The following is a 14,577-nucleotide window of genomic DNA, read 5'->3' as shown; positions in this document are numbered from 1 at the left end:
CTTTGAAACCCTCAAAAGCAACCTAAAAATCAACTTTCCCAGAAAAGCTTACAACCTATCTGCCAATACACTACCAATGAGCAGCTTCTACCCCCAACTACTGTCTTCTTCCTTCTTCTCTTTTATATGTAAGGCCCCTCGGAAAGAGTCCGTTCTTCTCTCTGTTAGTTTGTCAGTCACTTAGCGATGTTGATTGCTTCTCTTGTTTGTATGTAAACCCTTTTCACATTTACAGCAGCCTGGAATTAATGGTGTTTTTAAAGTAATGATAATATTAATAATAATACAAATAAAAATAGAGTGGTTGCGTAGAAGACAAGTATCAAAAGGGTAATGCCATGTGGTCTCAAACCTGTTGTGTTAGCCGCTGTATGTTTTGGTGAAAATAAAAAACTTGAACAACTTGTCAAATACAGTCACTTTTAACCACTTTTCCTAATAAAGGTCATGCATTTCTGTAATATCTGAGCAAATGAACATATTGCTGTGTTAGTCATGACGGAAATACCCAAATATATTCTTCAAATCTCCAAATAGGTAAATGCCCATGAGTTGGGACCTCCACCAATCAGGCATATTCTATAGATGTACCATAAATGTTTCAAATTGCAAAACCCATTTTATTATATATATATATGAACATTGCTTCCACATTATGTAATGCTTCCAACAATATATGTAAGGCCGAGTGTCCACGGGTGATTTGACATAGCATTATCCGCGGCAATAAATTGCATGCGGAGCACGCATAACACATTTTCCATAGGATAACTATGGAAAGCACAGCCCAATGTAAACAAGTGGAAAATCGAAAAAGAGCGGCAACATTAGTGCTCCCCCGTGGAAGCTCTGGCGGTGGTAAATCGCAACACCTGTTGACAGGCGGTCAAAAGCTGGCCATAGGCAAAAACGATTATCGTTAACAATTTGTAATGGTTACATCTATGATACTAAAAAAAAGATCAGTACCAATCCTGCAAAGCTGCTTTAATGGTTGTAGCAATTATACGGTGGACTTTAAATTTTTTATTACTAACTAATGATAAACTCCACAATCATAGGCCCACATCTACTATTCAATTCACACCGGTTTTTGACAAAAAAATTGCACAGGATAAAAAGTTGTAACTATATTGCTCCAATCTTTGCTACATTTGTATTCTCACTCCACAGAAGAAAACGGAAAAGAAAATTGAGCAGCTATGAACTTAAGGTATCTTTACATGGCGTGATTATCGCCCCTTGTGATACATGGAAACAGCAATTTTTGTTGATAGTCAGCCTGTCTACACATGGTCACCAACAGGGCACTGAGCAAAAAATTGTTCACTTGTCCAAGTGATTATCAGTCAGTGTAAAGGCCCATTTAGACACAACGATTATCACTCAAAATTCGCTCAAAAGCCGTCTTTTAAGCGACAATCGTTGCGTGTAAATGTGCCCATCTTCCAGTTTTCTGCCGAATGACGGTTTTCAGTTCGGCTTAAAAAAAACGTCGTTCAACAGAACAGCTGATAAGACGGACCACACACTGTGCTCTTTCCTGGGGAATGCTGATAACAGCTGATTGCATTGTTTCAGCTCTTCTCAGCTGTCAGCCCCACCGGCAGAACAAAAAGAATTTATTCAGAGAACAGCGGGCGGTCTTCTAAATAAATTCAGCTCCCGTCTCACCACTCTGCCAATTGGTACTAATAGGCATAAGTACCAATTAGCAGATTATGCAAAATGATTGCTCAAAAGCCATCTTTTGAGCAATCATCTTTGTGTCTAAATGGGCCTTAAACATGCAGTCAGTCATCTATGAACGACTGCCTATTTGCAGTGAATGGAGGTGGCGTGGCTGGCTGCAAGATCTCCGGCCGCTCTGTGTCCATTCTCTAGCTGGCTATCACTCCTGTGTAATAGTTGTGCTGTGCAAATTAGTACACAATTATAGAAGTGCTACAAAAGGAATTTAAACTGTCGGAGATATGCATCTTTTAATAAACTAAACGCAAATCTCGAAACCTAGCCGTTACCAATAAAATGTGGACCACAGTATTTAGCTTACTATTGTCCAAAATAATTTGAAAATGCTGTAAATGCAAATTTAAAAAATGGTACTATAGGAAATATATTTTTCCGCATGTCCCTTTCTGAGAGGCACTCTGAATAAAAAAAAAAAACTAATTAGGGACTACACGAAACCGGTGTACATGAGTGTTATTTAGTTAACACTTTAGATTTATGATGACTTGGTAAGAAAATCCGACAGCCATAGAATAATTCAGAAGTTACACAAAAAACAAGAGTAAAAACATAGAATTACAGGTTCTCCACATTTAGTGAAAAAGTCATGAAGTACAAAGTTTGAATTTTATTTAAGGGGCATTTTACATTTACTGTTAAAAAAAGCATCCCGCTTACAACATATCTATGCGATTTACTAGCTCCCGTTTGCAGGAACTATAGAATGAAATTGAGAACTGCACTGTCTGAAATGGTCTCAGTCCACCTCCCTCATACACTGAGAGGACAATGGCTGCTTATTAATGAAATATAAAGTGACAGCAACTGGTTGTGGCTGTCAGCAGGTAAGACAGTTTTACAATGGAGGCATTATAAAGCGCTTTCGAGCTATAGTAGCTCCCTCTCTCTTTCTTTCATATTTTTTGTATTTCCTTTTGTTGAGTGGTCACTCTCTCATAGAAAATAAATGTCACCTAACATGATCTAGACAACAGAAGACATGTCAATCATTCCATTTTTAGGAAGACAAAGCTTTACTCTCTGAATAACTCTTAAAAGTGTCATGTTTAGAGTGCATCACCAATTACTAACGCGCTTCACCATCAACCACCGGAATACCTATAGAAAGCAACATGAATAACTTGCATAAAAACAAAAATACATTCAAAACCCTAATGAATCATTGCAATAAAAGAAGAGAGTCAGTACAAGACATTGTAACGGAATAGGAACATGACATTCTATTGAATGTGTACTACATGAATCATTTATGAATATTAGCATCCTTGTCTACCTATCCTCATAGAATAACTGCAAATACTCAGTATAAGTAAATGTATGGCCTATATGGGTACATACCCATGAATTATGATACATTAGGTCACTTGCTGCTTATATCAAACTCCAACTGTCGGAGGCATTGAGTTTGGCTATTGAGTTAGCAATGTTAAAAGAAAACTAAACACTGAAAATGCACCAAAAAACAAAATATCTCAGTATTTCCTCACTTAATCTCTTCCTTTCATATTATTGGGTCTCAAATAACAATTAAAATTAAGAAACATGGAAAAATCTTCAGTATGTATCCTAGGGGTTTATCTATGCCCGTCCTCCAACCCTGTACGAGGCTGTAGGACAAGTGGCTGGAGCAGTAGCCTTCCTCCTCTGCTCTGTATGCAGTAGGACAAAAATATTGTTATGCCCCACCTCCTTGTCACCTCAAATGGAACAGATCAGCAGGAAATTATCTCCTATGTTTTAGCAGAAGTCTGTAGAAATAATGAGGAAAATTCCACATACTGACAATCAGTGAGGGCAACTACATTTCTCGTTTACTTTTAGTAGACCCATGATCGAAACAATCACTATGTGTCTATGGAGTCCTAGGATTTGAATAGTTTCTTAATGTTCAAGCATTCTACATAATTATGGCATGCAGTTATGTATTAATAGTGGATGTAATTATTATTTCCCCCTCAGCATGTCACAAGTAAACAATGAAATGTCAAAAAAAATTGCAAAATATTACAGATGGTTCTTATTACGGATTTATTTTAGTTCTAAGTTTTGAAGTTAATTGTAATAAGATTTACCACTAAAAAGGTTTCAAAAGAAGATCCAGGGCTAGTGCACTAATCTCTTGGATTGATTTAAGATGCAGTAATAAGGCACATTTATCATTGCAATTATGACAGTTTTTGGGCATATTAATCTAAAAAAGAATAACTACCAGGCCAAGCGGCATATTTATCAAAAACTGGCCTCTTTTTCTGAGAAATATGATGTATACTACATTAAAGGTCATACTGATATACCAGTGACTTTGTCTAAAGGTGGCGCACACCATCAACATCTCTCAGCCAAGATATCCATGTATCTTGACTGCAGCATACAGAAAAATGCTTGCTTCTGCTGAGTGTTTAAGCATTTTGCATGGGCAGAGGGGAGTAAGACATTGCCAGACACCTATGGTGTCAGCTTCTCCCAGGGACAACAGAAGACTTGGGGCTTGAAATTCAAGATGCCCGATCCTTCTTTCCCTTGACAACATCTGCCAAAGGAAGAGTTTGAAGGGCCCCAAACAAATACAATAGTTGGCCTCTCCTGCTGCAGGTTCTCCAATCTGTATGAGGGCCTTTAAGGAGGCTACACAGTAGTAGATCATTGGTTTCATTGGATGGAATCCCGTCGATCAGCTGTGTGTAGGGCCAATAAGCTACTGGCCGGAGATGATTTCTTTCAGAAGCAAGCAGAGAGCTCTGATCCCACTGCAGTGGCCTGACTTAGTATTACATGCAAAGTTCCCATTGAAGGGTATATAGAATGAGTATTTCCATAAGTAAGGGTATACATATCAAAGGTAGGCCATGGAGCTGGCGATGGGAACCGGGTAAATCGATGGGCAGCCCCATTTGGCTCCATCCTCTTTTCTATAGAGGGGATCTACTATTCCAGCTAGGGAGGGATGTGGTAGCATTAATCAGCACCATAGAAGAGGGCCTGATTTAATCTTCTTCTACCCCTCCTCTTATCTATGTGTATTCACTGCTAATATTTTTCCGACTAAAACCTGTGTTAGCATAGAACTGCACAATATCTCTCTCATTGAACCTTGTTACTATGTTCCTCATCGCATAAAGAAGTGGCCATTATCCAAGTCAAGGGCAAAGCATGCATGAAAAAAACAAACCACAAAAAGTATGCTCTTCTGAAGTTCCCATAGATACACAAATCTATGTAGTCTGGTTTTTTTCTCACACCAAGGTGATTCAGCTCAGAGAACAGCACCATAAAGATTATTGACTTTTGAAATACTCTCAAGCACACATTTTATAACAATGAAACAGTGGCTTATCCCCTTTGGGGCTTCATTATGGAAATGCAGCAAAGCAACTGAACCTAGAAACATACCATGTTCTAACATTCACATGTGAAGATGCCATAACATAGGTAAAATGATGATACAGTCAATGGCCCTCACTCACAACAGAGGTTAGCATGTATCCTGGGTTTGGTAATCGCCAAGTACATATTAATAGACATGCTTTACATGAAATGCTGACTTGTTTAAATCATTTACATAGTGCTTACTTGTTGACTCAAGTCGTTTGATATCTCGGGAAGTTTCCAGGAAATACTTCCTCAGGAAATAGAAAATGATCACAAGAGGAAGCAATGGAATTAAAATCCAGGGAATAATGGCAACTGCTACAGCAATTACCCCTAAAATCTGGAGAAACACCTGAAAGAAACAAAATTAACATAACTGTATTATTTTTACTACACTAATCCACATATAATAAGCGTTCTTCACCCAGCTTTATTGCCTGAATGACATAACAAGCTACAAAACTATGATAACAATGCAAAGCCCAACACCGCTCAAAACTGGAGTGCAATTATCCTGAAATATCCCACTTCTCCACACCCATTTCACAATCAAAAGATATCCAAAAGGGTGTTTGGTGTGGCAATCATGCACTATAGATCTACTTTAGTGGCCTCTGTATTTGCACCATTGCTAATTTATGGGACAAGTTTGAGTTGGCATATAAAAATAGAAAGTTGTGACTGGCACTGCTTATATCTTCACTAATAAAATATTCACAATGCTCAATAATTGCTCGGCTGCTTCTAACAGTCAAAGTGGCCACATGACTGATTAATGAGATACTGGTGACTAGAGATGAGTGAGCACCAAAATGCTCGCCTGCTCGTTATTCGAGTCAAGCTTTTCGGAATATTCGAGAGCTCTATTCGAGTAAAGAACCCCATTGAAGTCAATGGGAAACTCGAGCATTTTTGCAATGGACCCGCCGGGTGCCGAGCTTTTTTTTTTTCTCTCTCCCTCCCTCTCTCTCTCTGGAACAGGGTTGATTTCTATTATGGGAAATCCAATTAAAGGGGAAAAGTAAATCTAAGAAATATGTATAAAGTTCTCCAAAGGACCCCTAGTGGTTAGGGAAAAAAAAGTCACAAAATTATGTCAATAGTTCAACACATTAAAAAGTTATAGCTGTATTACAAATGGCTAAACTGTGAAAGCTGTGAACACTGGCCAGAGTTTTATCTGGGGCATGTACTTCTGCTCCATAATACACAAAGTCTTTTTCCACAAGCTTGAACATGTTATTGTGTATCTGCGAGCACATGGGAGCAATCTTTTTTTAACTATATTTTTTTAACATTATAAACAAAAGGAACAATACAATGTAATAAGGAGAACAGAATATTTGTTCTACTTTCATACAGAGTGTTCCAGTGCTGTGATCGAGTTTTGAACATAGCAATCAGAATATAAAACATGAAACTATCCAATTTGAGAACATAGTAATATAGAAATCTGGTCGGTAAGACTCACGATAGGAGCAAAAAAGAAACAACAAAAAGTGCTTCAATGATAAAACACAAAAGACAGAAAAGGGGCATTGGAGGGAGGGTAAAAGGTTGTGAGCACACTGGTGCACTTCAAGTCTTCCACCAAAAAGGGATAGAATAGGTCTGCGTTGGTAGCCATGTTGATAACAAAGCCTAATAAATGCATAGCTAAGAGAATCAGTATGTATCCCTTAACATCACCAATAACTGCTATGACTATAGCTATTATATTTGGAGAGTCACTGGTACATGCAGTGTCTTTTTGCTCATCATGTACATAATGTTTATGTCATACTATAAAATAAAGTGTGATTGTTCTCAGTAAGAGAAACCAAGTAATCTTGTAGATATGATAGCTTTTAATGGCTAACAAAAATACATGATGTTACAGCAAGCTTTCAGACCTCACAGGGTCCTTCATCAAGGCATAATGAATGTGCTATTATTTGCACCGTTTTATTTAGAACTTGACTTCTGCATTCATTTAAAAACCCGGCTGCCCAGAATTCACTGACATACAACATGTGAATCGGACTGCTAATACATCGTCCTCTTCACTTATGCTAATAACAAGGTTTCATGCCTAAATGACTGCATTTATTTCAACCTATCAATCATTTCCTTTAACGGAAATATTGCATTAATTAATGGCTAACCAAACTGAACGCACTAACATACGTGGCTGAAATGATAGTGTTAATATGATAGCCTTACTTAGTCCCCAAGTGCCTCGATTAGCCTCTTGTTAACGCTTAATGGCAGCATTGTCGCTCTCATGCTGAGAATGACAAATTAGGCCTTTGACTACAAGCAGAGCGGGCTCCAAGGATTTCAACCTGATTAACTGCCTCTGCTCTTCTTTCTTTTGTAGTCTCAATTTTTGGGGAAACTTGTCAAGCAGCAGAATCGTCGGCAAATGTTGACCCATTCGTTTTCCTGTATGGGTCTAGGACTGTAGATGCAGTACAAACATTTTCCTTTTTTTGTCGGAATTGCTTATGGGAGGTTTTCCCGTGATTCTGCGATGCTTTTGTGTTTCTTTTCCATCTACTAGGACATTACATGCTGGTTTAGCAGATCTCAAAGAAGGTGTTTTTGTTACAGTATAATAATGTAGCCTAACTCCACCCGAAACCTCAGTCAAGTTACACATGTTATGTGGGAAAAGAAGTTCTCCCCGATACCCCAAAAAGAAAACAAATCACTAAAAAAGGGGAAAAAATGACAAAGTCGTTGTAACCGCAAAATTCTTTCTACACACTTTCTCTGACATCTCCACACAATAAAATGCAAGGGTCAGTGGTAGTGAAACAAGGCACGGCAGTTCCAGTCTTTTGCTTCCATGAAAGTGAATGACCTCAGCTATTATTTCTGTCTTAAGCACTTTTTGTTCTCGATGTCCAGATGCAAGAGCTATTCTTTCAAAGAAATAACTGTGGACAGCATCTCCACATTTCCCTTTTTGCTCAGTGTTTTCACTTCATAAAGCTGCAGTCAATGCATTTTGTGTGTGGTGGGGACAGAGAGGGAGGGGAAAAGCACATTCACTGGTGGTCTTCACCATACCCTTCATTGCTGGCTCAAGTAGTCCCAGGATTACGCCTTTGTTTGCAATGAAAGCATTTGAAAAGTCAGTTATTTAAAATTAGTCAAGCTGTTGATTTTAAAATAAAGGCTTTTTAGATCTGCTTTCTTTAATAAATCACTAGATTCTTCTGAGGGCAGCTGCAGGACACCGCACATAGTCTCCATGAACTTCCTCCCAACTTATTTTTCTTTTCGGTATCTGCTCCCATGAATCACAACATGGACCCATTTTAGTCCTTTCAAAAAGTTCATCACAACATGTTTTTCAAATTACATTTTCACTGATTATTTTCTAAACAAAATAGACAATTGCAGATTTCCAAGAATGAGACCACTAACACTATATGAAAATGTCCGCAGAAATTTTTTGAATTTTGGCAGCATTATCTAATACATTTGCATGAATGGAGTAATGGTGAATTTGAAACATTTTCATAGAAACTTAGGGGACACTTTAGAAAAACTGATGTTGGGAGGGCAAATGATGAGAACCTGGTCTTTATTTCCTGTAGAGTCAGCTTCTCAAATTGCAGGACGTGTACCCCAGGGGACACAGGACATTTCTCTATGGGGCCCCTGTCCTGTCATAATGGTTTACTTGTAATGTGCAATACAGTATATTTTATAGCCGGGTGGTAATTTATTTGAATTAGGGGGTACATGGCATTGAAATTCAGAGAAACACAGTTCTACATCAGTTCAACTAAAAAAATCAGATGTCCCAGATTTTGGTGCTGATCTGTAGCAAATGTCATCCCTTTAATTTGAATTCAATTAAAAGCGAGAAATCTGCTGCAGATCTTCACTTAAATCTGCAGCAAATCAGCAATGTGTGAACACACCCTAAAACAGACTTATCAGTAGAATTATGGTGCCTTACCTAGAGCCAGCATTTCAGAGAAGACCAGAAGCAGAGCACACTGATATATTGTTTTATAGAAATCAACATAGCAGAAGACTGAAATAACTCTATTAACCCCTTAGAAACCAGCCATACGTGTGTTTGCAACGGTCACGAAGGGGCCTAAGGCTAGGACACCGTAAAAACATAGCAGTCTAGCCTAAAAGACCTTTAGCATTAAGGCCTCTGGATCTGTCATGCAAGCCAGCCTATTCGACGGTGCTATGATGAAAAGAGAAAAAAAATGACAAAAAAACTGCCTGGTCATTAAGGCACAAAATAGGCTAGCCACTAAGGGTTAAATATTTATTAGTGGTGGGATTTTCAACGTTCAGCAAGTCATGACTATTTCCCACCCTGACTCAGAGATTGACCGCTTCCCATATATGAGAATACATACAAGGTAGGCTGTCAATCATATGCTGCAACATATGGCAGCATAGTCCTGTCAAAGATCTACCTCACTTTTGGATGTCAATATTGAGTATCTTCTGTAAAGTTCTGTGTCACGGTGTAATAGCTTGTGCCCCTGGGTCTTATGGTAGTATGTACTTTCGGGAGCACATCTCTGCAGGTGTGAGCTGATTTGGCTGGCTGTTGTGTGGATCGCCAGCCAATCACCCTGGTGTTGGGAGCGGCTGCTACTGAAGTTGCTGCGTCTTCTCTGATGTCACAAGACATGTTGAGCAAGTGATTAGACAGTGTTACTGCAGAGGAGCAAGCCTGAGTAGGTGTGTCCACCCTGGAACATTTACTGAGGTGGACAGGACACAGAAAGGCTCTTCTATAGAAACAGCAGGTGGAGCTATTCTAACAGTTAGTTCTGGAATATCTGTAGATAGAAACATTTCTAATAGGTGTAAATATAAAAAAAGATGTTTGGAATTATAGGGTGGATTTAACTATAAATAGTATTTTTCATGGTGAAATCTCAATAAGGGATTTTTTAAGTGTAGAGTTAGGGTTTAAATATACCAAAAAGGGTTCTGTCACTAGTGGCAAGATATAGTGCATGTGCGCTAAAGCAGGCGGATAATGCTTTAGCATTCCTTGCTAGACAGTGAACTCTACATCACTCGTAGCATTCACTGCCATGCAGGAAGTGAACTGCAGCTAATGGAAGCTCCAAAACAGGAAGAGGAGGATCCAGCCGGCTGGAGGTGAGGTGACCCGGGGGACTGCAGGAGACAGGAGAAGATCTAGTAAGAAGGCTGCCTGGGAAGGAATAGGTAAGTATAGATTTTTTTTTCTAATGTCAAAACCCCTTCAATGAAGATGATTCAAGCCACTGGAATGCAAGGATATCAAACTTTATCATTTCTGAGATATCACATACGAAAAGGCAATGTTTTCAAGCAAAGCCAACTTGTTATTGTATTTCAGTGTCTTTGATCTTCTTGTTAGCTACAGTATGGAATGCTGCTGTACTAGAAGTGCATAAAAAGGGAAAACAAGATAATAGGCATGTCTAGTGGAGGATCAGAAATAGGTTTCTAATGCAACAGTCGTGATATTTTAACTGAAACAGGGTCAGGTTAGTGATATGTGATTCTGTAAACAAGAGGCTTGTAACAAAAAAAGAGAGAAATGTTTAAACCACTTAAAGGGGTTTCCGGTTAAATAAACCGATCAGTACTTACTCCTGGAATGCAGTGCGGCAGCCCCGCTGTGGTCCCAGCGTTTGATGTGACAGCTGACGTCAAGGAGAACGCTGCAAGCAATCAGCGCTGGATCCCAGCAGAGGGGTAAGTACTCATCAGTTTAGTTTTTACTACAGGGAGCGCTATTGAAGGGATATAGTTTGGTAACGGACAACCACTTTAAGTACCTAATAAGCTGAAGATGAGATAATATTCTATGGGTAGAGATGAGCGAGTATACTCGCTAAGGCTAACTACTCGAGCGAGTAGTGCCTTAGTCAAGTATCTGCCCGCTCGTGTCTAAAGATTCAGGTGCTGGCGGCGGGCGGCAGGGGGAGAGTGGGGAGGAATGGAGGGGAGATCCCTCTCTCCCTCTCTCCCCCCCACTCACCGCCGCAACTCACCTGTCACCCGTGCCGGCAGCCGAATCTTTAGACACGAGCGGGCAGATACTCGACTAAGGCACTACTCGCTTGAGTAGTTAGCCTTAGCGAGTATACTCGCTCATCTCTATCTATGGGCAAACTGTTATTAAATGAGTATCAAAGTGAAAAAGGAAAAAGTATTATAAATAATATTAGTATTGTAGACATATCAAAACATGTTCGCTATGTTTCAGCTTTTTGGCTTCTTCTATGACATATGTATTTTATTGCACAATCTAAACAGACTGAACATATGATTTACATATTAATCAGCTTACAAAGCACATACTTACGTGATGGAATGTACATCACTATTCTTACTAGTAATATACAGGTTGAAGGTCTCTATCCTATGTGCACCATGCCTAGTCAAACCACAGCAAGCTAAGCTCTAGATTTGTACACCCAGTCTGTATTTTAAAAAAAACGTGGTGAAACTAGCAAAGGTTCCAAAGGCTGAAAGTGACCCTAAGTGTACCTCCCCCAAAAAGCACTTCTTAAATGCAAATCCTTTAAGAAAATGCTCCAGTACAAAGAATGAGATGAACCAGTTACTGCATTGTTTATCAAGTCTCACTTGATTCCTCCTGACAACCATTTAAACAATGAATGTTGGGAAATATCCCTCAAAGAATCGGCAACAATGGCAAGGATCAGAGCCTTTATATTTACTTAATACTCTTTAAAAGGGAGAAACTATTTCTTCCTGAAGGGATTAGAGGTCGTCTTATAAAAGACACCTGCAAACAAAACAAGTGTCAAAAGATCTTTATCATAATTGATATCGCTCTTGTTGAAATGCAGATCTGCAATGATACACAGATCCAACAAGCAATCTGACTCATAGAAACACAAGGTGAGTAGGACTGGGTAATGTGGTTACCATTTGATGTGATAGATATTCATTCATTTGTTTAAATAATTACACCGTTCAATGTGAATAGAAGTAAAATGGACGTTGGGAAACTTGGCTTTTTAGTTGCAATAGTGTTTGTCCTTTTACTGAAAAACAGTGCTGCGTGCTACACTATTTATTATGGGATCTGCGATACAGATGTGAACAGAGCCTACAGTGCTTGAGATTGGCCCTCAGGAAACAAGTTTTAATACAGAGTATATAGCAGAATATTGGAGCAATTTATTACTTTAATTATTTGTGGGGAAACTTTCAATGTTAAAGATAGATGATAAAGTTTAGGCCCCCCTCCCCCCTCCCCGTCCAACCTTCTGCGCAGAAGCCCTGTGCGGCGTGAGCACGCCGGAGCGGCCCCATTCAACGGGACAGAAGAGCAGACTACGCAAGCGCGTCTAATCGAGGGAGAAAAAGGCTTCGGTCGGCCATGGAGACGGGGGCGCCAACACCGGGGGGTAAGTATATAACTTCTGTATGGCCCATATTTAATGCACGTTGTATATTACAAAGTGCATTAATATGGCCATACAGAAGTGCTTAGCACCACTTGCTTTTGCGGGACAACCCCTTTAATACAATTTTAAAAAAGGTTCCAAAACACATTGGCACACCCTAACATTTGGCTATTTCTTCCCTGGCATTAAAAAACAAGTACTTAAAGGGGTTGTCCCGCGCCGAAACGGGTTTTTTTTTTTTTCAACCCCCCCCCCCCCCCCCCGTTCGGCGCGAGACAACCCCGATGCAGGGACCTAAAGAAAGCTTACCGGAGCGCTTACCTTAATCCCCGCGCTCCGGTGACTTCTATACTTACCGGTGAAGATGGCCGCCGGGATCCTCTTCCTCCATGGACCGCAGCTCTTCTGTGCGGTCCATTGCCGATTCCAGCCTCCTGATTGGCTGGAATCGGCACGTGACGGGGCGGAGCTACACGGAGCCGTCATTCTGCACGAGCGGCTCCATTGAAGAGAGCAGAAGACCCGGACTGCGCAAGCGCGGCTAATTTGGCCATCGGAGGGCGAAAATTAGTCGGCTCCATGGGAACGAGGACGCTAGCAATGGAGCAGGTAAGTAAAAAACTTTTTATAACTTCTGTATGGCTCATAATTAATGCACAATGTACATTACAAAGTGCATTATTATGGCCATACAGAAGTGTATAGACCCACTTGCTGCCGCGGGACAACCCCTTTAAACATTTTCTGTAATGCTTAACAAGGTTGGAGAACACTTAAAACATCTTGAAATCCGTGCAGCGCATTCACAGTCACTTGATACTGATTTCCACACATAAACAGCGATTGGTGAGCGACTGCTGGACCATTGGTATTAGATCACTGGGTTAGAGGACGGTTAAGTACTTATTTTTTTATGTTCTATGACATTAAAGGGGTCTACATTTTTTTCGCTGAAACTGGATAACCCCAATAAATGATGTGCAATGGTCTGATGACACATTCCTGTTAAGGGAATTCTAAAAGACTTTTAAAATTTCATTCATTTGAAATTTTCTAATGATTACCATGCAGCTCGATTTGATTAAGCATCTATAGCTCTTCATTAATACACACACATTCCTGACAGTTCCTGCCATACACGTAGTAACGTATCACGACTGACTGATGCAGTGGCTTCTGTGATGTGTACTCGCAGATCATAAGTGGTGGTAAGGGTGCTTGTAGACTCTATCCTTAACATAACAATCACAAGGCATAAGGTCCGGGGGAACGTGGAGGCCATGGAAATAGTTCACTATCGTCACGACCTGCACGGCCAATGCATCTGTTTGGTAGTCGCCTATTGAGCTCCCCTCTGATTTCATTGTGAAAATGGGGGGCTGCCCCGTTCTGTTGGAAAAGAAAACCTTGGAATTTACTGCTCCATATCGGTTTCTTCATGGGAAAAAAAAGGACCGCACACTTTCCTACAGGTTTAGCGCAAAACACATTCACCTTAGGGAACATGCACATATGCTTCACGTAGGCTTGTGGAACCCCCCCTTCCTCCCCAGATTCTGACATCGTGTTTGTAACTGTGCCTGAAAGGTGGAAGGCGGCTTCATCACTAAACACTAAAGACTCCATGAAACCATCAGTTTTCATTAGAGTTTGCATCCTCTCGCAGGAAGAATGTCGCCTAACAATGTCATCCGTTTTCAGGGCCGGTAACAATTGCACTCCGTAGGGATAACATGGTAAACGTTTGTGCAGAATGTTCTACATAATTGGCAGTGGGATGCCCAATTCTTTGCTTGCTCTGAAGGTGGACTTCTGAGGACTTTGTCTGACACTCGCACGGGCGCGCTCCACTGTTTCCACTCTTACCAGCGGACGGCTGAATGATTTTCGCTTACATATACAACTTTTTTCCTTACAATTAGAGTACCACTTACGAATTGTGGGCCCGCTGGGGGGATCTTCACCAAACTTTGTTCAAAAATGATATTGCACACTAACAACAGACTGGCAGACGTGAAAATCAAGGACAGAAAACACTCTCCTATCT

The 14,577-nt window shown here is 40.2% G+C and overlaps 1 protein-coding gene across 1 annotated transcript in view; it reads right to left on the bottom strand.

Moving 5' to 3' along the window:
- The window catches only part of ABCC4 (ATP binding cassette subfamily C member 4 (PEL blood group)), a 250,307-nt gene that overhangs the window by 85,873 nt on the left and 149,857 nt on the right, over positions 1-14,577 (bottom strand). The window contains exon 21 of the mRNA XM_066580593.1: positions 5,323-5,473. Within this exon, the coding sequence (XP_066436690.1) occupies positions 5,323-5,473 (151 nt within the window). The remainder of the gene's footprint in view (positions 1-5,322; positions 5,474-14,577) is intronic.

The sequence above is a fragment of the Eleutherodactylus coqui genome, chromosome 1 (genome assembly GCF_035609145.1).
Source record: "Eleutherodactylus coqui strain aEleCoq1 chromosome 1, aEleCoq1.hap1, whole genome shotgun sequence".
Taxonomy (NCBI): domain Eukaryota; kingdom Metazoa; phylum Chordata; class Amphibia; order Anura; family Eleutherodactylidae; genus Eleutherodactylus; species Eleutherodactylus coqui.
This window is presented reverse-complemented; position numbering and strand designations above follow the sequence as displayed.